The sequence below is a fragment of the Rhinopithecus roxellana genome, chromosome 3 (assembly GCF_007565055.1).
Source record: "Rhinopithecus roxellana isolate Shanxi Qingling chromosome 3, ASM756505v1, whole genome shotgun sequence".
In the NCBI taxonomy this organism is placed as follows: domain Eukaryota; kingdom Metazoa; phylum Chordata; class Mammalia; order Primates; family Cercopithecidae; genus Rhinopithecus; species Rhinopithecus roxellana.
This window is the reverse complement of record NC_044551.1, coordinates 142,894,128-142,920,391: the sequence shown is the minus strand read 5'-3', so window position 1 is coordinate 142,920,391 and position 26,264 is coordinate 142,894,128. Positions and strand designations below refer to the sequence as shown.

General features: G+C 35.5%; 1 protein-coding gene across 2 annotated transcripts in view; it reads left to right on the top strand.

Moving 5' to 3' along the window:
* The window catches only part of XRCC4 (X-ray repair cross complementing 4), a 305,636-nt gene that overhangs the window by 126,946 nt on the left and 152,426 nt on the right, over positions 1-26,264 (top strand). For both annotated transcript variants that reach the window (XM_010385636.2, XM_030927165.1), the window contains exons 5-6: positions 5,663-5,818; positions 6,916-7,022. In XM_010385636.2, the coding sequence (XP_010383938.1) occupies positions 5,663-5,818; positions 6,916-7,022 (263 nt within the window). The remainder of the gene's footprint in view (positions 1-5,662; positions 5,819-6,915; positions 7,023-26,264) is intronic.

Sequence of the window (26,264 nt, the reverse complement as noted above, 5' to 3'; positions counted from 1 at the left end):
ATTTCTTCTGTACTACATATGAAGGGATGGGAGGGTGGTGTTAAAATAGTGGGGAAGGACACAATGTAAGGGATGGGAGTTCCCGTGGAAGCGATGGTAGATGGGTCTGAGATACATTTACTACACAATAAGATATTATATGAGCATAAAATAGTTGTGTACACATGTGTTTATTAACGTGGAAAATGTTGATCATATATTAAGGTGAGACGTGCATCACCACAAATATAAACAATAACCCATTGTTTACAAAAATATATTTAAATAGAGGGTATCTGGAAGAAGAAAATTAAATGTTCATAGTGTACATCTGGAATTGTAGGCTACATTTTCCTTTAATTTTGGGGAGTATTTTTTGTATATGTTTTAATATTTAAATATGTATCACCATTATACTCAGAAACAACTATAAAGCTATTTTCATTTGGGATGATGGTGGAGAATAAACAAGGCTTGAGTGAGGAATGAGAAATTACAGCATAAGTAAAAAGTGTGAGCTTTAATGCATAGAATTTTAACATATATATTTGCTGTCATTTTAAATTACCACTTAATAATTGTGTTCTTGGCTCCATTTTGAACAAGTGTTATCACTGCATTAATTTTGTATAGTTGAGATGAAGGAGGAAACATTTAAGATGTGTATATGAATCCTTAGGTTACTGGCTATATTTATTTAGTGGGTTTTCTACTTAATTACTAATAACGACTCTCAAGTTCCATGTTACTGAATAGGTGTTTTGTTTGCACTCAGAACTCTGCTTAGAAATTATTTGCCTTTATTCTGAGTTATAGTTATTAAACCCATAATTGGAGGCAGTTTTCAGTGAATTGGGTTGACACAGAATCATCAGAATAAAAGACCTTGAAAGCTCTTCTACTTCATCTCTCTGCCTTCAAGATAGAATCACATTATATCCAGATGAATTCAGTCTGATTTTTAAAGACCTCGAGAGATATCTTCATCTCCCCTTGGTAGCCCGTTACAATGCTTAAGAACTGTCACAGTCAGAAAATTCTTTCTTCCATCTATGGGTAATCTGAATCCTTCACGGTATAGTTGAAGGCCATTTCCTCTTGTTCTCTTGCCAGAAAGGATGAGGAACAGCTGTTCACCATCTTCTTCCATACTTAAAGGCATATTAAATCTCTTTACCACTGCTTGCTTTTCCAGTTCTTTTTAGCTTTCTTTGTCCTCCCAACTCTCCTCAGACTTTCTGTTGCCGTACAACCCTGACCTGGGCCAGATATAATTTTGGCCGGAACTGATTATTAATTTAAAGGTTACTGCACTGTGTCTAAGTACCATATGTTCACATTTATGTACCTATTATTTTATTTTGAGCTATCATTTAATCTATTGTTTCATTTTTGGTGTTATTTCTGCATGAAATTGTTGTGTTTTTCCTCCTAGTTTGTTATTGTTTTGACATGTTATTCTTACATTGTTTTCCCACCCAGAGATATTTTATTTTGAATATTCAGTATTTTTGTGTATTTTTTTGTCTTTTTGATTTTTTTTAAAAAGTTACTATTTTTTTTTTTTTTTTGTCCGAGGTTTTAGATACCTCAGTGGTAGGTTAGTAATTAAATTTAGCATTATTGTTCTATTTTCCTAGTTATTGTAGAAAGGATGAATTATCATTAAACCTTTCTTGTTTGGTGTTATTTATGATTTTGTTCCAGTTTGAGATTTGCCTGGATGTGATCCTTGAACTAGTGTGGTCTGATCTAGTTGTGCATGGGCTTTTTGTTAGTGTCACCAGACTTAGCAGTGAATCCCATGTCTCTTCCCCACTAAATGTTCTCACCTAATAATTCCTGTCTAATTCTTGAGGGATAAGCTTGACAGGAAGCACGTAATGGAAGGCATAGTAACATCATAATGCTCTAGGAGAGGATTGGCATTAAAAATTAGATGGGAATGATCCTACGTACCTCTTAGTTACTGGTTATTGGATAAAAGGATAGCATTCTCTGAGTCTTGAAAAATTAAGAATTAAGAGTAAATTCATATGATGTAACTGTTCACACAAATACTTTTTCTCCAGTTAGCTCCTGCTCCCCCACTTTTCTAGGAAGTGTTGTCCAGTTTGATGATCAGAAGTTTGGTTGCAGGCCGGGCGCGGTGGCTCAAGCCTGTAATCCCAGCACTTTGGGAAGCCGAGATGGGCGGATCACGAGGTCAGGAGATCGAGACCATCCTGGCTAACACGGTGAAACCTCGTCTCTACTAAAAATACAAAAACCTAGCCGGGCGAGGTGGCGGGCGCCTGTAGTCCCAGCTACTCCGGAGGCTGAGGCAGGAGAATGGCATAAACCCGGGAGGCGGAGCTTGCAGTGAGCTGAGATCCGGCCAGTGCACTCCAGCCCGGGCGACAGAGCAAGACTCCGTCTCAAAAAATAAAAAATAAAAAAATAAAAAAAATAAAAAATAAAAAAGTTTGGTTGCAAAAAAATCCTAAAACTTTGCTGAAACCAAGCAAGGTTAACTCATATGATAACATTCATTCTATTTATGTTGTTTCCCTGTCACAGAAATGTTTCCTTTGACAGCATAGTTCTGATACTGGTTACTTAAGATTAACAATATTCTTTAGGAATATTATATGATATTTCATTTTTATATTTATTTTCACTTTGAATGTGTCATACCAAATGTTAATTTTAATAAAGGTTTGGGAATTAGCTTGTTAATTGTTAATAATGTACACAATCTTTCAATCAAGAATTATCGAAGTGACTTATATGGAAATTAAATATGGACTTAAACCAGATAAATTACTAATTGGTTACCATTCCTAAAATTTAATATAAGAAATTGTAATAGATTTGTTTATGTTTTCACATGTTGGTTTTTACTTTGCGTATGTTTGAAGTATGTTATTATATACTCAAGTATTTCAGTAATATATATGTTTAAAATATATATGTTTAAAGTTTATTATGTTTTTTTGAAAATATTATAGGAAGATGAGAATATCGTGCTTACATAACAATCTGAAATATAAATGTAGTGACATATCTTTGCTTAAAATAAACTATCAATATTGCTAGCTCCTTTTCAATATTCAATTTTTTTCTAACATCTTTTCATATACTTCTGTCTCAGAGAACTTTGCTGAATGAAGGGAATACTGCTAGACTGATATTATTTGACACAGTTTTTTAAAAAGCTGAAGATGAAAAATATTACTTTTACAATGGTGAATAGGTATTAAATCAGTGAAAAAAATGCAATATTCAGAATCACTGTTTTTCTGTTTCCTTATAAGATGTCAATATTAGCCATTCTCCTTGGCTGTTCTCCTTTGCTGGAGGGCTCTAGTCAGACATGGTGCCCAGCAGGAATGGCATAATCCTGAAGCTCCACTTTTATAAGAACTGGCAGTGGCCCATAGTGACATGGTTCACCCAGCCTTCAAGGAAGAACCACAAACATGAGACCAGACAAGTCTAAGCCCACTGCATTGCCCGGTGCCTTGTATCTGGACCCATTGGCCCCTAGTAAAATGTCCCACATGAGGTTTCACACCAAGTACAAGCTGGCAGGGGCTTCAGCTTGGAAGAATTAAGGGTGGCCAGCATCCACAAGAAGATGGCCTGGACCATTGATTTCTCTATTGATCCAAGAAGGTGAAACAAGTCCATTGAGTCCCTGCAGGCCAATGTATAACAGCTTTAGGAGTACTGCTGGAAGCTTATCCTCCTTCTCTAGGAACCTCGGCCTCCAAGAAGGGAGACGGCTACAGTGAAGAACTCAAATTGGCCATCACACTGACAGGACCAGTGATGTTCATACGGAATACCTATAAGAAGGAGAAAGCCAGAGTCATCACCAAGAGGAAGATAACTTTAAGACTGCCACATCAGACTGGGCGCGGTGGCTCACGCCTGTAATCACAGAACTTTGGGAGGCTGAGGCGGGAGGATCATGAGCTCAGGAGTTAGAGACCAGTCTGACCAACATGGTGAAACCCTGTCTCTACTAAAAATACAAAAATTTGCCGGGCATGGTGGCGGGCACCTGTCATCCCAGCTACTCAGGAGGCTGAGGCAGGTGAATTGCTTAAAACCAGAAGGCGGAGGTTGCAGTGAGCCGAGATCGTGCCACTGCACTCCAGCCTGGGCACCAAGAGCGAAACTGTCTCAAAACAAAACAAAACACAAAACAAAACAAAAACCTGCCATATCAATGCCTGGCTCTTTGGCCTCTGGGCAAAAAGGACCAAGGAAGCTGAAGAACAGGATGTTGGAAAGAAAAAATAAAGCACTGTTGAGGCCTTGTAATAAGTCAGCAGTAAACCTGGGAAAACAAACCAAAAAGATGTCCATATTACTTTACTCACTTTATTTGTTTGTCTAATAAGAACCTACCAAACATCTGTAGAATGCTAAACACTATGCTGGGCACTGAGGATACCGTGGCCAATAAAACACACACGCTCTCTGCTTTTCTGGAGTTCACATCCTTGGCAAAGACTATGCTATAAGAATTTGCTGAAATTGGTCCCAGAGAATATATTGCCATATTTTCCTTTTTATCCTATGAGAGGTTCGAATTCTTTGCATCTCTAGATAGGTAGATTGTTGAAAGTTTAAGGGCATATATATAAAAGGTATCTAATTTGGACATTTGTGTTTCTAATTTCACTGAAATATATATGTGTGTGTCTGTATATGTACACACATATATGTTACTACTGGTATATATGTGTGTGTTTATGTACAGTATAAAAATACTAGGATACCTGTATATCGAACAACAACAATGTAAATAAGCAGTATGAAACAACATTGAAAAGAATACATAAAATAATTTGTATTTGTATCTCTAAAATAAGAATGTATTCATCATGTATGTGTGTGCACATATTAAGTGTATACAACCTCAGCTATTTTGCTTTCTTTACTTTATATCTCTCTTGGGAGCTTAAAATAAATATAATTCCCTGTTAGCTTATTTGAGCAGTGTAGGACGAATTATAAACAATAGAGAATTTTATGTTTTGTCTCAGGTATCTAAATTTGAAGATATGTAGTATTTTACATTTGCTGTTTTATTAATCTCTCCTTGGATATATCAAGTAGAATACTTTCATGGTATATGTGTATTGTGTTTCTATATGTATTTGTATGTGTGTGTGTGTGGTGCTCGCTTATAAGAATATAACTGGATAAGTTGTGTTCTTGTTGTAGAGCAGTTCATTGTCTAGTAGAGCAGTCAGACAAATTAGCTGTATTGCCTTATCACAAAACAAGATTGTAGTTGCTTTGATAGTAATATTAACATAGTACTGAGGAAACACAGGCTACATTTACTCTTGTTTGAAATTTATCCCATAAAAACATTCTTTTGTAAATAAACCATAGATATCAATAAGTTATTATCTTTAGGCATTTTGATTTTCTAAAGGCTTATTTGTATCAATTTTCAATTTTGATCCTTATCTCACTACATAAATTACATGAATAACCAATAATTTCTAATTGTGTGTTTAACCATCTTTATAAAACTTTTAAGTCAGTGAAAGCATATGTGAAAATAATCTTTACTTGTATTTTCTTTGAAGAATTTTATTGAAATCTTCTTGATTATTAGATTGAATTATGTTAATGCTAAGCAGAACTGCATGACTAATTTGTTTACTTACTTTTTTAGATTTGAAAAATGTGTGAGCGCTAAGGAAGCTTTGGAGACTGATCTTTATAAGCGGTTTATTCTGGTGTTGAATGAGAAGAAAACAAAAATCAGAAGTTTGCATAATAAATTATTAAATACAGCTCAAGAACAAGAAAAGGACATCAAACAAAAAGGGTATTTTGGCTATCTAGTTTTTGGATGACAGATGTGTAAATTTAAGTGGAATTTCTTCCCAAAGTTAATGAACATTAGGTGCCAACTTTTTGGTCATATGAGATAATTTGGTAGACTGGATGTGGATGCTCAGGCTGTTAGACGGGTGCCATGGGCTAGAGAGTTCTCAGCATGCTCGCTCCATGTCTGCTCAACTGTCTCACCTACACTTAAATTAAAAAACTGACATGAGGCTTATTAAAGTATCATTTAATTCTTAGACATTAGTAAGAAATACTGATTTAAAAACCCTTTCATCTGCAGAACTACAAAGTTGGATACATATTTGTAATCTTGATGTCTAGGCAATAGTTAACTTTTGAATCAAGTTGTTAATATTAAATTCCACGGAGCATTTATTTTACCTGATTACAGTGTGATTACCAATCTTATTCTTCTTTAACGTTTTCTCTGAGAGTAGACATGTACTTGATTTTTATGGAAGAATCGTAAGTGACAAATGGCTGATATGGGTTTCAACGATTACAACTTTTTTACATATTAGCAAATACACGTTAGGGTCTATTGCTTTGAATCTTAGCAAAAGTGCAGAATTACTAGTGACATAGTATAAAAAAATTTGATATCAGCTAGTCCTAGTACAGGTCTTGCAGTCATACCTATTAGTTTATAGCTTTGGACACGTCACTTTTTTCTCGTAATAGAGGTAAAGATACCCATCTTAGGGCTTTGCAGAGATCAAATGAAATGAGGAACTGCTCTGAGATTAGTAAAATGTTAAATACTCTGTGACTCGCAGAGATAATTTGGTAGAAAAAGTATTTTGATAGAAGAATAGTACCTGATAAGAAACTGATTTAATATTAATTAAAATGAGTACTAAATTCAGATTAAAATTGGATAAAAGAGAAACTTGTTCTTAAGAGAGTTAATATATAAGTTTTAAGATGCTTTCATCTAAGTCATATATATTTTCAATATGTTTGTCTAATTAGAATCTTTTTCCAGGAATATTTTCTGTAATTACTTACTGGTAAATTTGCTGCCTAGCAGGGGGTGAGCCAATGATTTATAATTCTACCTGTCTCTGTTTCTAGGGAAACTACAATCTGTTCTGAAATGACTGCTGACCGAGATCCAGTCTATGATGAGAGTACTGATGAGGAAAGTGAAAACCAACCTGATCCCTCTGGGTCGGCTTCAGGTAAGAGATATATACATTTATCTCCTTGTTGAATATCTCACTTGGGCTTCTTACTCTAATGACAAGAAACCATAATGGAAAAATGTTGTGAAAAACCTTATTCTATGAAAATTCTTTAGCATTTTTATTTTAAAAACTCAAATTTTTAATGTTAAAACTTAATATTATTTGTAAAATGCTGCAACTCGTTAGCACAGCAATGTGAGCAACCATTCATACACATATACTCCAAGGTATAGTATTCCTGGTTAAATATAACGAGGAAAAGCATAAGCACTGAAGAAGATAAACCTTTATGCTAAATATCATCAGCTTAAAGCTGGTTGCCTTTAACATTTGAGATCTTATTTAGCTGAAGCCATGGATAGGCCACTGGAGCAAGTAATCAAGAATGCTCTAAATTATATGGAAGTTGAGGCCTTCTTTCACTCTTCAGAAAAAAGGATTACAACCAGTGAGATGTAGTAGAGGAAAAGAGAAGGTGGAAATGGCAGTTTAGTTTGAAGTACCTATGACTTAGTCCTTTGGATCAAGTTCCCAGCAAGTGTTTAAACCCATGAGTTTTTTTTTTAATGTTTTATAGATTTCTTAGTGGCAGTGGAAACAGGAACCTCTGAACTCATTTTATACTTAGATAGTTTTGACCTAAAACCAATACTATAAAAATAAATGTTTGATTGATTTATTTAGAAATTATTTTTGAGGTCCTATTATGTACCAGAAACTTTGCTATGCATTAGACAACAAAACACAAAAATCTGTGCCATTGTGGAGTTTAAATTGTAATCAGGAAAACATATAAGATGAATAAATATAAAATATGTTAGATCATTAAGTGCTAAAGAGAAAAATAAACCAGAGAAGACCGATAGAAAGGTCAGGGTGAGAATAAGGATGAATGTTATGATTTTAGCCAGGCTATCAGAAAAGGCCTCAGTGAGAAGGTGAAGGTGACGTGGCTATCTTGGGGAAGAGCATGCCAAACAGAAAACAAAAACAAAAACAAAAAAATACTAAGTGCAAAGTTCCTGATGCATTTAAGCAATAGTACAGAGTCTAATCTGGATAAAGTAGAAAGATGAAGACTGGGAGAATTAGGAAATGAGATGAGAGAGATGATAGGACCTCATCATGTGTAGGGCGAGGTAGGCTACCATTAGAACTTCTGTTACTTTGAATTAACTTGGAAACTACTGAAAGATTTTAAACAGTCAAGTGGCATAATCTGACTCAACTTTCAACAGGATTAGTCCGTCTGTTGTATTAAGAATAGACTATAGGATGACAAGTGCAGAAGATATAACAGGTGGGAAGCTAGTACAACAGTTGGGTGAAGGATGAGACTGGCTTCGACCAGAGTGATGGAGAGGTGATGAGCAAGGAGCAGATTCTAGGTATGCTTAGAGGCAGCAAGTTTTGCTGATGAAGGGGTTATAACTGAGCAAATAAGACTGAGAGGGAGCATCCAGGAGGTAAGAGGCAAAAATATAAATGTGGTATCCTGCTGATTGATGGATTTAGCAATACAAATGTTATTAAGGATCTTAATAGAACATATTCACTTGGTTGGTGAAGGAAGGAGATAGGAGAGAACAGGAGTTTCAAAGGGAATGGGAGGAGAGAACTGGAGATGAGACAGGCAACACTTTCAACAAATTTCACTGTAAAAAATGGGAAAGACATGGGGCAGCAGCTGGAGGGGGAAGTAGGATAAAGAAAAGTATTTTTATTTGTTGTTTTTAAATAAAAGAAAGAAAATGTAGATTGATGAGAGTAACTAAAGAGAGCAGATAAAACCATCAAGGCAGTAGACAGAGGAAAAACTACTGGAAATCTGTCTCTGAAAATATAAGTGGATGGGATCCAAGGGATAAGTAGCAGATTAGTTTAGCTAGGAGCGTAGTCACTCCCCTGAATGACAGGAGAAAAGGTAGAATAAACAGACGAAGACACAGGAAAGTATCTAATTGCAGTCACAGAAACTTATTAACATTGATTAAAGTTGAATCATCTGATTCTAATCAGATTTGGATTACACAATACACACACAATCACACGTTTGCACGTGGGAATGACATTTCTTTTCATTTGGTAGCTATGCTTGTTTTACCCTAGTGTCCCATTTAAAATGAAATTATTATTTAAGAATCAAATATAGAAAAACTCACAAAGATAATTTGAACTCTTTCCAATTTAAACTTTCAGAATTTTTATTAAATACAATGACTTTTGGTCTTGTTTCTTAGTCAGAGTATCTTACCAACATTTGAAGTAGCTGAAAATTATTGTTGAGAAAATACATGGTTAAATATGACTACATGAGAAAGAGGACTTTTATGTGTTCAGTCTATTTTAAGTAAAACTTTAAGCTATAATTGTACTATTTTCAATTTGGCAAAATTCTCCCTTCTCTTTAGAAATGTTTATTTTATGTTTTTTCTATATTTTCTATATTTCTGTTTTTTCTATATTTTTCTATATTTTTTCCATATTTTTCTATATTGTCTTTATTTCTTTAGCCCACATCTAGTTCACTACACCTATGATCTATAGGTCTCTGTTTCCTTTTTTTTTTTTTTTTACATTGAACTTGCTTTTGGTAAGTTTTTGATGTCAAGAATTAATAGCATTTTTAATAGAACTTTACCTTTTTCTTCTGCTTCAAAAAGAAATATTTAGGAAACAGATGCTTACTAAAATAGAAAAAGAAATCTCAGATCTCAAATGCTTGTTGCTGAACTAAGAACTAGATTTCATAGATCTGAGAAAGAAAATTATAGATGTTAAACAACAAAATGGGCCGCCCTATAATTTACTAGTTTCCACAATTAATTCTTCTACAGAGACAAAATATGTTTTTAGTCCATGGGAGATAATTCTGTTGAACACAGCTTTCTCTTTTTGGTACTCTATGTAGTATTACTATGTTTTTGAGGCAGAACAGTGAGAATTTCTTCCTGATCTTATTCTACCATCTTGATAATAAATTACTTGCTCCTTGAATACAAATAAATTTGTGAATTTATTTTAGATATTGCAGTTTCCTGTGTGCTTTTCCTACAATAAAAACAAGAAAGAAATCTGATGGGGATTAATACATTTATTCAGACTTTCAGAAAGCTGTCTTTAAGTAGCTGAATATATAATTTGGTAGTTATTTTGTTACAGTAAATGGATTTTTATCATTAATTATTAAAATGCCCAAATTTCCTCTTGAGTTCACATTATTACCCAATTTCTTGATGATAAAATAGAGGTTTAGTGAGATCAGGATCATTTAGTGATATGAAGATGAATATGATAACCTGAATCTGAGTATGATAAATTTGAATTGGATTACACAATAGACATACAATCATACTTTTGTACATAGAAATGAAATTTCTTTTTATTTGGTAGTTACACTTGTTTTACCTCACTGTCTTGCTTAAATGAAATTATTCTTTGATAATCAAATGTAGGTAAATTCACAAAGATGGCATGGTAATTCATTCACAAATATGAAATGGTAAATTCATATTTACCATATTCACTCTAGGGAAAGGTCTGGTTACTTTTTTGCATATATACAGAAGTAGAGTAGGGGTATTACAATTTGAAGGAAATTAAGGTACATTTTTATGAATACACAATCAATTTTATTGCTTTTTTTTCCCCTCTAAAGTTTCATATTTTTCCCACTGCCACTAGGATTGAGGAAATCACTAATGATAATGTAGATCAGTGTAATAAACCACATTATGCTCATATGTCCTGTACGATATAGCATGAAAAACCTCTAAAATACTCGTTTTCTTGGCTAAAAGGAAATCCCCAAAGTATTCTGAAACTTGAATATCACAGTCAATATCACCCTACACTACATTTTATATTTTTCCATAGCAAGATTTACTTTTACTATGTCTTGGATTTTAGAATTTCCAGATAGATAGTGAATGTATTACTGACTATATTTCTTAAGCTATGGCAGCATACTAAGGCCCTGGATTTCACTTTGTTTTATATTAAGATTATGATAAATAAAATAGTTGCTGTAGTCTCTATTTATAGCTCAAGCTTTGGACTGGGGATCACTTTCACCCCTATTTAGTTGGTATTAAGTACTTATGGCTTTAAGGATTTCCTGCTTAGTCTGGACTCCCCCTGCCTCCAAAGTGAGTGTCTATGTGTGTTTGTGTGTTTGTGTGTGTGTGTGTGTGTGTGAATTTAATAGAAACCTGTTGGGTTATTATAGATACTGTGAAACAGTCTTCCCTATAAGAAACTCTCTTTTTCTTTCTGTCTAAATCAAGGTAAAACATGATGTTCCTATCTGAGGAGAAATGTTGTTAAACTATGTCCACTAAATAACAGAACCTCACCAAAATATGTAGAGATAGAAGTGCCATTATGTATAGCATTAGAGCCAAAACCTTTAACAACACTACATGCAATTGGCCTTTTATTTGCCCCAATAATATCAGGTATAATCTAAGAACAGTTTATCATTGTGCAGTTTTAAAATATTGCTTCACAACCATTTTAATACTGTTATAACAGAATTGTATGTGAAAACAATTTTAAAATATATATGAATATTCTAAGAATTTTAGCCATTATGAAACATTTCTTAGTCTTAACATAATTCAAAAAGCATGTAAATATTTAGTGGAAAATTTGAATTTATTTTATAGAGATAGGATTTTTCTTGTGAAACATTTTGAAAAGCCATGCTTAATTGGCTCCTAATTAGTTAACTATCATAAGGCTAATTATTTTAATTTCTCATTAGTTATTATAATATATAATCACTATTTCAAAATTATAGTTATTTCTATTAATAGAATTGACAATATTTATTATAATAATAGAATAAGTCAGCCTTACTAAAATAGAAATAAGAAATCTACTTTTCTAGAATGTTTTACTCTTTTCAGCTGCATATTATAGGTGCACAACCATAAAAAACAAATATAATAAACTTTCCTCCCACTTTTCTGCATAATTACTAGCCCAAGATTTAGCACATTAGTTTAATTAATCCTGCTTCCTAACCAACAGGAAGGTCCCTGTATAACTGCTATCAGTAATTTAGGCTCTCACTTAGTTGGTAAGCTTCCTGAAAGGAAGTGTGATTATAGAATAGCCTTTTTGAAAATAAATGAATGGCTATGTCCAACAGTTGATGAATACTGATATAGTAGCTTTTAAAAATAGCACAGAATCCAATATTTTTAAGTATCAAAGGGCTTGTTGCTTCAAACAGTGAATGTCTACTCACAGAGGGGATAACAACATGTACTGCCAAAGAGATTACTCAGAAACTCAGCTTTAGAATAACAGATTATGCTCTTAGTCTTACCCAGCTTGTTTATCATAGATGCATTTATTTATAAGTTTTAAATTAAAAGCTTGGATTAGTTAAACTTACCACCAAACTGGAAAAGCAATTTAAGTGTATTTCCTAGCAATAGTGGGCTTTTATACATAACCATTATTGCTAGGAATAACATTATATGCTTTTGAAATCTAGACTGTATAGTTCTAGATCCTGTTATTTAAGCTCATTGTTTTTCCAATGAGGGAACAGAGGCCTAGAAAGATTGAGACATTACTTTTGGTTACACAGGGGAAAATAATGAAAAAGTATTTGCCTTGTAAAATAATTAACCACATTAGCATGTCTACTCTTGAAATATAAAAACCCTTGCAAATTTTCTAACAATGAGGAAACTGCCACTGACACAAGAGAATGAGAACACTTTTATCTCCTATGTTGAAAAAAGATCCTGTTTGTACATATATTCTTAAGAAAGATAGTCGACATCATCAGACTGAACAAGTAAGTCTTCATGGTAGGTAGCTTGTGGAGAAAATAATAGAATGAACATATTTCTTTTGAAGTCATCCCTGTGTATATTAATTTATTCAGATTTTGACTTAGTATTTATTCACCTGAGAACTCTCAAATGTCCCAAAGGTTGTTAGGAAATCTATAATGGTTTCTCATTTCCTAGTATTAAAATATAGATTTGATATGACCTCCTAGGCAAGTATTTCTACATCTTTATATGTTTGGGGGAGACAAAAATTATTTTAATGTTATTTGTCTCTGGCTATGGATGAGTGACGAAACTGGCAAATCCTTTACCCCCAAATCAATTATGAATCTAAAATTGACCCAAAAATAAGCAAATAAGTACTTCCAAACATGGCCAAAGGCAAACAGCAATATGAGAACTGTTTATTCTTGAAAAACTACTGAAGTTTGGAGAAGAACTGGGAGTCTGTGGATTTCTTGCTTGCCTGAGACTGCCTCTATCACTCTGCCCACATTCATGAGCTTGGTCAGTATGAAAGTTGTGCCAGCATCTGGCTGGCCATGAGGACTGGCAACTGCTGTACCTGAGCTAAAGAGGGCTCACTCAATTTGCAGCAGAGGGTGATACTCACAACCAGCAGCATTGTCAGTAGAAGTAATGATCTTGGTGGCAGTGGGTAGGTGTGTTGGGCCAATGGATCTACTAAACTGGTTGTGCTCGTGATTGGGGCAAACATATTCCTAGCTGAAAGTGTTCACGCACTTCTGCAGTGGAGACTGAAGAGAGGGCCCAAACTATTTTTACAGTTCTGGCCTAACCTAGAGATAATACATATCTTCATAGGAGAATAGAAAAAGAGGCTGGGCCAGGCACGGGAGCTCACGCCTGTAATCCCAGCACTTTGGGAGGCCGAGGCGGGCGGATCACGAGGTCAGGAGATTGAGACCATCCTGGCTAACATGGTGAAACCCCGTCCCTACTAAAAATACAAAAAATTAGCCGGGCATGGTGGCAGGGGCCCGTAGTCCCAGCTACTTGGGAAGCTGAGGCAGGAGAATGATGTGAACCCGGGAGGTGGAGCTTGCAGTAAGCCGAGATCGCACCACTGCACTCCAGCCTGGGTGACAGAGCGGGGCCCGTCTCAAAAAAAACAGAAAGAAAAAGAGAGGCTGGACTTTGAACATACTCCTGTACCCGCCACCACGCCCCCCAACAAAATAAAAGAAACCTATTAGCTTGAGGTATTTGTGTACTATTTCTGTCAATTACTGGCTGACCTCAAAACTGTCTAGACACAGAGTAACCCTTTTGGAGCTAGGCTTAAAATTTAAAAATCAACAATAAAATAAGCTATGCAGAAACATCAATTGTCACTCATCACAAGAGAAGCAGATTTCATACATTTATCATGGATAAGTTAATAAACAAACAAACAAAAAGCAGCAGTAGCAAACTTCAGAAAGTAAATAATCAAAACCCAGAGTTGTTACAATGTATTATTTAAAATAATTGTTTAGTTTTCAACAAATTGGCCATACAGAGAAACAGGAGTGTGGTCCATACTTGGGGGAAAAAAGATGTTGAATTTGGTGGACAGACTTCAAAGCACAGTTTATATCTATATCTGTATCTATATATACACACATACACACATATGTTTATGTGTATATGTATATATACACATATATGTGTGTGTGTATACACACACACATTTGTATACTAAACTTAAGGAAAACATATTTAAAGCCTTAAAGGAGAGTATGATATAAATGTATCAACAAGTAAAGTTTCTCAGTAAGGAGATAGAAATTATTTGAAATGAACAATATGAAAATTCTGAATTTGAAGAGTGTAATAACTGAAATGAGAAAGTTACTATAGCAGCTGAACAACAGATTCAAATTGTCAGAATAAAAAACATCAGTGAACGTGAATACAGATCAACAGTGAATAATTTTAGGAACGAAGAACAAAAAAGATGGAAGAGAAATGAACAGATCCTCAGAGACATTTGGGACATCACATGTGCCAATATATGTGTAATGTAAATTCTAGGACAGAAGAGAGAGAAAGGTAGAAAAATACACTTGAGAAAATGAGAGCCAAAGCTTTCCAAAATTTTATGAAAACCATTAATCTAAACATCCAAGCGACTCAGTAAACTTTGAGTGGGATAAATACCAAAAGATAATCTGGGCATGGTGGCTCACGCCTGTAATCCCAGCACTTTGGGAGACTGAGGCAGACAGAACACCCAAGGTCAGAGGTTCGAGACTGGCCTGACCAACATGGTGAAACCCCATCTCTATAAAAATTCAAACATTAGCTGGGCATGGTAGCATGTGCCTGTAATCCAAGCTAGTTGGAAGGCTGAGTCAGGAGAATCTCTTGAACCAGAGAGGTGGAGGTTGCAGTGAGTCGAGATCATGCCACTGCACTCCAACCTGAGTGACAGAGTGAGACTCCATCTCAAAATAAATAATACAAAAAGATACACTGAAACACATCTACGCAGAAAACATTTGAAAGCCAGAGAGGGAGAAACATATAGGACAGCATCAATATAACAACAACAGACTTATTATCTGAAGCAGTGAAGGCCAGAAGGCAGTGGTATGGCATTTACAAAATTCTGAAGGAACAAAAAAAGAAATCATAACCAATAATTTTATATCCAGCAAAGTATCTTTCAAAATAAAGACAGTTATTAATTAACGGATTCATTGGTAACAGACCTATTTTATGACACATACTAAGAGAAATCTTCAGGGTGAAAGGAAACAACATGAAATGGTAACATGAATCTACAGGAAGAAATAAAAATAACAAAAACCATAAAATATGTGGATTAATATAAAATATAAATACATATTTTCTTTTTTATTAGTCTTTTATACCAGATTGAACAAAGGAATATTACAACACTGACATTGGGTTTATAATATAGGTAGATACAATATACATGACAATAATAGGACAAATTGGGTAATATAGCTATATGAGAGCAAAATTTCTATATTTGCCATATATAAAAATAATATTAATATGAAATAAATTAGTAAGTAAATGTATTGAATTAGCAATTTAAAATATTTCCACGAAGAAAATCCTGGGTCAAGATGACTTCACTGGTTAAAATTTTCTTTTGAAAATTTAATGAAATTATACCAGTTCCTTATAAACTCTTTCAGAAAATAGAGGAGTGAACACTTCCTAACTCGTTTTGTGAGGCTGATATTATCATAATATCAAAGCCAGACAAGATACTGCAAGAAAATAAAACTATAGACAAATATCCATCATGAACATAGATGTAAACATTTGAAACAAAACACTAGCAAAAAGCAGCCAGCTCCGTACAGAAAGTATTATACAATATGGCCGAGATTCATTCCTCTTACGTAAAGATAGTTTTGCGTCTGAAAATCAGTTAAATTATTTTACAATATTAATAAAGCACGAAACCACATGATCATCTCAATAGATGCTGAAAAGGTACGTGACAAAATCCAACACATGTTAATAACAAACACTCTCAACAAACCAGGAATATGAGGGAACTTCCTCACCCTAATAAAGGCATCTAGACAAAAGACCACAGCTGCCACATACTTAATGATGAAATACTGAATGTTTGCCCCTCAGTATAGGAAAAAAACAAGGTTGTCTGCTCCCATCACTTCTATTCAATGTTGTACTAGAAATTCTAGGCAGGGTCATTAGGCAAGAAAATAAGATAAAAGGTATTCAGATTGGAAAAGAAGTAAAACTGTCCCTTTTTGCAGATGATATGATCTGGTATATAGGAACACTAAGGAATTCATGAAAAAACTCTTAGAGCTAATAAACTGACTCCAGTAAGGTTATAGTGTACAAGATCAATATACAGTAACCAATTGTATTTCTATATACTTGCAATGAATAAGCAAAAATGAAATTAAGAAAACTGCTCCTGGCCATGTTGGTGTATTCCTGTAATCCCAGAAACTCAGGATGCCAAGGAGTTTGAGGCTAGCCTGGGCAACATAGTCGAGACACCTATCTTTACAAAATAAAGAATTGGCCGGGCGTGGTGGCTTACCCCTGTAATCCCAGCACTTGGGAGGCCGAGGTGGGCAGTTCACGAGGTCAGGAGATTGAGAACATTCTGGCTAACACGATGAAACCCCATGTCTACTAAACAAAAAATATAAAAAATTATCTGTCAAGCCTGTAATCCCAGCACTTTGGGAGGCCGAGACGGGCGGATCACGAAGTCAGGAGATCGAGACCATCCTGGCAAACACGGTGAAACCCCGTCTCTACTAAAAAAAAATACAAAAAAAAAAGTAGCCGGGTGAGGTGGCGGGCGCCTGTAGTCCCAGCTACTCGGGAGGCTGAGGCAGGAGAATGGCGTAAACCCGGGAGGCGGAGCTTGCAGTGAGCTAAGATCCGGCCACTGCACTCCAGCCTGGGCGACAGAGCGAGACTCCATCTCCAAAAAAAAAAAAAAAATTATCCGGTCATGGTGGCAGGTGCCTGTAGTCCCAACTATTCTGGAGGCTGAGGCAGAAGAATGGCATGAACCTGGGAGGCAGAGCTTGCAGTGAGCCACGATCACGCCACTGCCCTCCAGCTTGGGCGACAGAGCAAGATTCCTTCTCAAAAATAATAATAACATTAATAATAACAATAATAAAAAAGAATAAAGAAATTAATGAAAAGAATTGCCTTCACAATAGCATCAAAAAATACCTAGAAATAAGTCTAACCAAAGAAATTCAAGACTCCTACACTGAGAACTATGAACATTGTTGAGAGAGATTAAAGAAGACTTAAATAAATGAGAAGACATCTTGTACTTATAGATTAGAAATTTAATATTGTTGGCTGGGTGCAATGGCCTACGCCTGTAATCCTAGCACTTTGGGAAGCTGATGCGGGCAGATCATTTGAGCTCAGCAGTTTGAGACCAACCTGGGCAACATGGCAAAACTACAAAAAATACAAAAAACGTTAGCCAGGCATAGTGGAGCATTCCTGTAGTCCCAGCTGCTTGGGAGCCCGAGACAGGAGGATTGCTTGAGCCTGGTAGGCAGAGGTTACAGTGAGCCAAGATCACACCACTGCACTCCAGCCTGGGTGACAGAGCGAGACACTGTCTCAAAAAAAAAAAAAAAAAAAAAAATCAGTATTGTTAAGATAAATACTTTCAAATTGGTACATAGATTCAATGAAATGCCTATCAAAATCCCAGCTGGTTTTTTAGCAGAAATTGACAGAGTAATCCTAAAATTTATGTAGAATTTCAAGCGAGCAAGAATATACAAAACAATCTTGGAAAACAAGAAACAATTAGAGAACTGTTTCTGATTTCAAAAGCTACTACAAAGATATAATAACCAAGATGATATAATATTATTATTATAAAGATAGTCCTTACATTGTGTCTGGAATTGGTGGGTTCTTGGTCTCACTGACTTCAAGAATGAAGGAGCTTCTTCCTTCTGATGGGTTCATGGTCCCACTGTCAGGAGTGAAGCTGCAGACCTTCGTGGTGAGTGTTACAGCTCATAAAAGCAACGTGGACGCAAAGAGTGAGCAGCAGCAAAATTTATTGCAAGGAGCAAAAGAACAAAGCTTCCACAGTGTGGAAGGAGACTGGCTTACCACTGCTGGCTGGGGCAACCTGCTTTTATTCCCTTATCTGACCCCACCCATATCCTGCTGATTGGTCCATTTTACAGAGAGCTGATTGGTCCATTTTGACAGAGTGCTGACTGGTGCATTTACAATCCTCTAGCTAGACATAAAAGTTCTCCAAGTCTCCACTAGGTTAGCTAGATACAGAGAACCAGTTGGTGTATTTACAAACCTTGAGCTAAACACAGAGTATTGGTTGGTGTATTTACAAACCTGAGCTAGACACAGAGTGCTGATTGGTGTGTTTACAATCCTTGAGCTAGACACAGAGTGCTAGACAGAAAAGTTCTCCAAGTCCCCACTAGGTTACCTAGATAAAGAGTACCAATTGGTGTATTTGCCAACCTTAAGCTAGACACAGAGTACTGATTGGTGTATTTACAAACCCTGAGCTAGACACAGAGTGCTGATTGGTGCATTTACGATCCCGTAGCTAGACATAAAAGTTCCCCAAGTCCCCACCAGACTCGAGCCCAGCTGGCCTCACCCAGTGGATTCCTCACGGGGGTTGCAGGCGGAGCTGCCCACCAGTGCTGTCCCGCCGGCACTGCTGGGGGACCCAGAGCAACCTCTGCAGCTGCTGGCCTGGGTGCTTAGTCCTTCACTGCCCTGAGCTGGGGGCACTGGCCGGCTACTCCGAGTGTGTGGCCCCCTGCACCTGCACCCGTGCCCACACCTGCAGGAACTCATGCTGGTCTGTGAGTGCCGCACACAGCACCGTTTCTCACCTGCGCCTCTCCCTCCACACCTACTGGCAAGCGGAGGGAGCCGGCTCCGGCCTTGGCCAGCCCAGAGAGGGGCTCCCACAGTGCAGTGGTGGGCTGAAGGGCTCCTCAAGCACCACCAGAGTGGCTACCAAGGCCGAGGAGACGCTGAGAGTGAGGGCTGCTAGCACGTTGTTACCTCTCAATGTCAGACATAGTCTTACTGATAAAATGAGAATCTAAAATTGAGACAAAGTAAGCCTTCATGTTTATGGTCAATTGGTCCTCAGCACAGCTGTGAAGACAATTTAATGGGGAAAGGATAGTCTTTTATACAAACTGCTTGGACAATTGGGTTTTGACTTGAAAAAAAAAAATTATGTAGGTGTTTACCTCACATGAAACACAAAAATTAACTCAAAATGGATGATAGGCCTACATATAATAGCTAAACCTATGAAAGAAAACAGAAAATCTCTGTGAACTTAGTTTTAGGCAAAGAGTTCTCAGCTATAATATCAAAAGCACAATACATAAATGAAAAAATTGATTTATTGGATTTCATCAAAATAAAAAAATTCTGCACTTCAAAAAGGCATCATTAAGAACATGAAAACACATGCCATGAATTGGGAGAAAATATTTGCAAATCATATGTCTGATAAGGGATTTGTTTCTAGAATATATAAAGAATATTTACAGCTTAATAATAAGAATATAAACAACTGGGTCAAACAGTTGGCCAAAGACTTGAATAGGCATTTCATTGAAGAAGACATAAGAATGGTTAATAATCACATGAACAGATGCTTAACATCATTTGATCATTAGATAATGCAAATTACAGTTAAAATCAGATACCACTACACACCCACCTGAATGCATATAATCTAAAATTAGAAAATAACTTGTAGGAAAGGATGTGGCAAAACTTGAATCCTCATACATTTCTGCTGGGAATGTAAAATGTTACAACGACTTTAGAAAACTGTTTGGCAGTTCCTCAAAAAGTAAAATACGTACTTACCCTATAATCTAACTATTCTAAGTATTTACTGAAGAGAAATGAGAACATACATCTTCATAAAGACATATTTGAATGTTCATCAGAGCATTAGTAATAACTCCAAACTGGAAAATTCTAAATGTTCATCTTCTGGTGAAACATTAAATAAAATGTGGTCTATCCATACAATAAAGTATTATTTGGCAATATAAAAGAGTAAACTACTGATATATACTTACTGTGGATGAGCCTCAGAAAAATTATGCTAAAGCAGAGGAAACCAGATGCAAAAGATTGTTTATTGTATGATCCCATTTATATGTAATATCAAGAAAAAGAGAACATATATAGATACTGAAAATAGATTCAGTGTTTGCTAAAGCTTGGAGTGGAAATGGTGATTAATTCAAATGAGCCCAAGAGAATTTTTGGACATGATGAAACTGTCCTAAAACTGACTGAGATGATCGTTGTACAAGTATAAATTTGCTAAAACCACTGAATTGTACATTTATACTGGGTGAATTTTATGGTACATCAATTGTTCATTAATAAAAACTTTCTAAGAGTTTCTTTCTAAAAAAAAAATAAGCATTTGATCATCTTGAGATATTTCAAAACACACACACACACACACCAAAAACCAATTGTGAGGTCGGGCGCGATAGCTCATGCTTGGAATTCCAGTACGTTGGGAGGACAAGGCGGGCGGATCACCAGAGGCCAGGAGTTCGAGACCAGCCTGGCCAACATAGTGAAACCCTGTCTCTACTAAAAACACACAAAAAAATTAGCCAGGCATGGTGGCGTATGCCTGTAGTCCCAGCTAATTGGGAAGCTGAGTCAGGAGAATTGCTCAAACCTGGGAGGCAGAGGTTGCAGTGAGCCAAGATCACTTCACTGCGCTCTAGCCAGGGTGACACAGAGTGAGACTCCGATTCACACACACACACACACACACACAAACCAGTTGTGATAATTTGGGCTGTTGAGAAAAGTCTTGGACATCCCAGGTCAAGAAAGCCAAAGTTCAAAAGTGCAACTTGCATTCAACAGTAAATTAATCCAGAGGGTAATGAAATCCAAGTGTACTTCTTGTTTTTCTGTTCTTATTAATATTATTTTCTATTATTGCTTTGATAAATCTCTAATTATTTTCATAAATCACTGGAGCTATTAAAGCATGAAGAAGACCTGAACCTCAGCACAAAGAAGCAGATAGCAGTAGAATTCTGTAGCCTGTGTAACTCTTACCTGAAGTTTTTACTATACTCGACTTCCATGATGCCTTCTCCCTCAATGTATTTTTGTTGGTGTCTGCCTTCCCTCCTGCCCTTTCTCTCTTATTCTTACATTCAAATCCCAAGGGAAGTGGCTTAAGGGTGTCTCTTCAATGAGAATAGAACATCTTGTAGGTATAACTCTTGCTCTGCCATCCACAAGATTGCTAGTCAGCCTGCTACTTGGTTGCATTTTTGCTGTTTTGCTCCAAGTATCTGTGACCAGGATTGTATAAAGTATAGCAATTTGACATTAACTTGTGTCATCTATAGGCTGTTTCAATGGGCAATATGTATATGGGAAAAATTATGTGGTCGCTTATTTAACTTGAACATTTAGTTTCTTGAACTTCTCAGACTCTTTAATATGCTAATGTGCATGGTGATAAAGGTGGTACATGCTCTGCAACATTTCTCAAACTCGTAAAACTTTATGAACTTTTTTCAGTGGATATTAGTGTTCTCTGCAACCCATGTGAGAAATCTTGCATTAGATGGTTTCGACTTTCATATGAATGAGGTGGAAAAGGGAAGCTATCTAAAGAAAACAAGTATTTCCTAGGACAGTGTTTGTATGTCTGTTTTAAGAGGACATGTAATAAATATGAGGAGAGGATCGTATATTTGAGGATACAATTTTAAAATGTAGCATAAAATCATAAGAATAATATTAAACCTCAAACGTGCAAAGACTTGAAAGAATTCTGAAAATGGTTACAAAATGATGTGTGTGTGTGTGTGTGTGTGTGTGTGTGTGTGTGTGTGTTTTAACCATTGTTGTAAATGGTAAAAACATTCTCAGATCTCAGACTACTCTGAGAATTTACTTATCTTACCACAAATGTCCGTTGGCATAACTCATGTTAATAGATGACAGAAACAATACACAAATGCTACTTAATTTGGTTTATTTTGCCTCAAGTTGAGTTCTTAACTTGTGGTTTTTAAGAAGTGTTTAGTGAAAGGATCTCTGAATTCTGGATTTATGTGTAAAATGTTCTATGTTTATCTGTCTATATATCTATATGAATATGTTAGTTTGCTAGGGCTGCTGCTGTAACAAAGTACATAAACTGAGTAACTTGAACAACAGAAATATATTTACTCACATTCTGGAGGCTAGGATCCTGAAATTAAGATGTTGGCAGGGTTGATTTCTTCTGCGGGTTTTGAGGGAATGATTTATTAACCAGGCCTCTCTCCTTGGCTTATAAGTGACCAGCTTCTCCCTGTTATATCACATTTTCTTCCCTCTATGCCTATCTCTGTTCAAATTACCCTTTTTATAAGGGCACCAGTCGTATTGGATTAGGGCCCACCCTAATGACCTCATTTTAATTTTATTACCTCTGTAAATACCCTATATCCAAATAAGGTTGCATTCTTAGGTCCTGGGAGTTCAGACTCCAAAATATCTTTTTTTGGGTGTGTTGGGGGATGGGGGTATTTCCACCCGTAACAATGCAAATAGGTCTATATTTTTCTGAAGCAAGGATCCAAATCAAGATGGTGGCAGGGTTGCTGTTTTCAAAAGAGACCACATTCTAAAAATGATTCAAAACCATTGATCTAAGAGACTGATATTTAAACTAGAAAGGATGGAGTAAGACTTATTAAAAGAGAACTGTTTTTTGGGTGTGTTGGGGGATGGGGGTATTTCCACCCGTAACAATGCAAATAGGTCTATATTTTTCTGAAGCAAGGATCCAAATCAAGATGGTGGCAGGATTGCTGTTTTCAAAAGAGACCACATTCTAAAAATGATTCAAAACCATTGATCTAAGAGACTGATATTTAAACTAGAAAGGATGGAGTAAGACTTGTTAAAAGAGAACTGAAGTCTACAATAGATGAGATGATGAGATAAGAAGAACAGAAAGTAACAGCATTCAAACAGATAGCTAAATCACCATCTGTGCATTAGATTGGAGGTTTCTTTAGAGCTGCAGTGTTCAGTAAGGTTGCCACTAGCTACATGAGGCCATTGAAGATGGAAATGTTGCTAGTCCAAATTGAGATGTGCTGTAAATGTATACTACACACTAGATTTCGAAAACCTGGTAGGACTAAGTATGAAAAAAGGAATGTAGTATGTCTTATTAATAAATGTTTATATTATACGTTGAAATTGTATTTTGAGTATATTTAGTTAAACACATATTATCAACATTTTCTGTTTCTTTTTACTTTTTAAATGTGGCTAAATAGGAAATTTAAAATTTTATATGAAATATATGTATTCAACACAGTCATCTTGAGGTTCTCAAGTTTTTTCTCATGCTGATTTTGTGGTTCTAGAATAGATTTATATTGCTTTGAAGAAGAAATCAAATTGTACTACCAAGTCTTTATGGAGCGCTTAATATAAGAGGGTCTTTAGGTCACGAGATCTAAGGGCCCATGTTTGACTAGAATTGTGGGTATAATTGAGTACTTTTACCTAAGAAAGGCAAAAGGTATTGTACTGTTTTTTTGATTACTTGTGGTAAAACTGACTTAAGAATGCCTGGATCACTTATTTGTTTGTCTCAGGAACATAAAGCTGGACTTGTGCATTGCCCCTGTTAAACAGCAAACCATGACTGAGTTCAGACAAAAGGTGGTGTGAATGCAGCAACAATTTCTAAATCAGTTAAATGTCTATAATGTAATGTATAGGATTGTTGTCTTTCTGGGATTGTGACAGGAATCTCTGCCACAAACAGCACATCTGGTCCCCTGAGCCAATTCATCAGCATCGCCTGTAAGCCATATTTAAGATCAAAAGGATAGACAAGGTTACCAATGATGAGGTTCTGGAATGTTGCCAGCCCATCAGCACTAAAATGATACTTGCCACGACTTAACTCTGAGGGCCTGGGGATGTGTGAAGGATGGATATCAGCAGGCTCACTAAGCAGATCCTGAATGCGTGGTATAGTGAAACAGAACAGTTACGAGTAGGGTGGCCAGAAGAAAAGCTCAATGTGAGACCCTTAGTGGCAAATTCAAGCCTTGTGGTAAAACTCAGGAATGCTGAGAAGTAGTAAACCTAGTTAACACCCAGGATTTTTTGAGGAGAGAGAGAAAGGATATAATTTGGGGAGTGACAAAATAAAAAAGATCTTAGGGTACTGCTGGTCACATTGCTTTTCGAACCATATTATCTTTTAATTTAAATGAATAATTTGGACAAAATCAGAAGTTGTAAATTGTTGATCCTTTCTGCGAACTAAGCTACATATTTTCTTTCTTCTTCGGTGACATCAGTGTTTTAAATAATTGATACAAATGCATTTAAACAGGGCATTGGTTTCCTGATTTTCTGTAATCTGCAACCCTCCTTTTTATCTTAGATCTGGCTCACATTGTTTATTCCTATCACTTGCATGACTTCTAAAAGTATTTGTGACCCTTGGAGGAAGATAATGATACTGATGATAATGACTACTGCTGCTGTACTAGTAGTATGTCTAATTCTCCTACTAACAATTATTGTTACTACTATTTCACTACTACTTCTACATTTTGAATTACTATTATTTTTTATTATGACATCACTACCACAACTGCTACAGACTCATTAATTTAGGCACCTAAATTATTTAAGCACTATTTCATTTAACTTAACTATTCTATGAGGTACATACTATTAGTATCACCCATTACAACTGAAAGAACTGATGCACAGAAAGGTTAGAGAACTTCCTAAGGGTGAGCTGGCTAGTAATTTGTAGAGTTAGAGTTCTAACCCAAGCAGTCTGATTACAGAGCTCATCTGTGAGAGCCCTCCTATCCTAAAGTTCTTTATGTTTATTGAAATAGAACACTCTAATTTATTAAAATCCTATAGTTGAGTGTGACTTTGTATTTTAAGTTCAATTATATTTGATGCCTTCATTTTAATAAAATAACTTCAAGCTCCTTAAAAGAGGTGGAATACATTATTTCTTTCTCATCTTAATGGAAGAAGAGAAGGTGCTTTTTTGGTGGTTCTGTTACAATTTGATAGCAGAGCAAATAAAGCAAGAGAATAGTGATTTATGCTCAGTCCTAGATTAAAGGGCTTGTGTAAAGAGGTTATTAAGGATTTATTTAATAAATACTACATTTAATATTGATTAATAATATTAAATGTCCATTTAGACATTAAAATAATAGATTTAGTTTTAAATGTAGACATATACTATTAATATTTTATTTAGTGGAAATAAATTTAGAATTGTTATATCTTATTGGTGAATTGACTTTTTTATAATTATGAAATATCTCTAATTATCTCTAGTAATGCTTCTTTCCTTAACATCTTTGTCTGATAGTAGTATAAGTATCCCAACTTTCTTTTCTTTGGTGTTTACATAGCTTATCTTCTAATTTTTTTTAGCATTATTCTTTCAATCTTTTGTATATTTAAGATCAGTCTTTGTGTCAACATCATATAGTTGTTTTTTAAATCTGATAATCTTTGTCTTTTGATTGGAGTGTTTATTCCATTTATAGTTCATTAAGTTGATTATACAATTTATATATTTTAGATTAGATCTACAAAGATTCTATTTGTTCTTTTAATTATTCCAACTTTCTTCCTTTATTATTTCTTGTAGATTGTTATGATTTTGTTTTAGTGGTTACTCTACAGATGACAACGTATTCTTAATTTATTACAGTCTAATATAAATTTTCACTTTCACACTTTTTTAAACAACACTGGTGCATTATTGCATTATTGTTAGCACGTATTTAAATTTGCCTTATATTTTTAGACCTCATAAAACATTGTTATTGTAGTT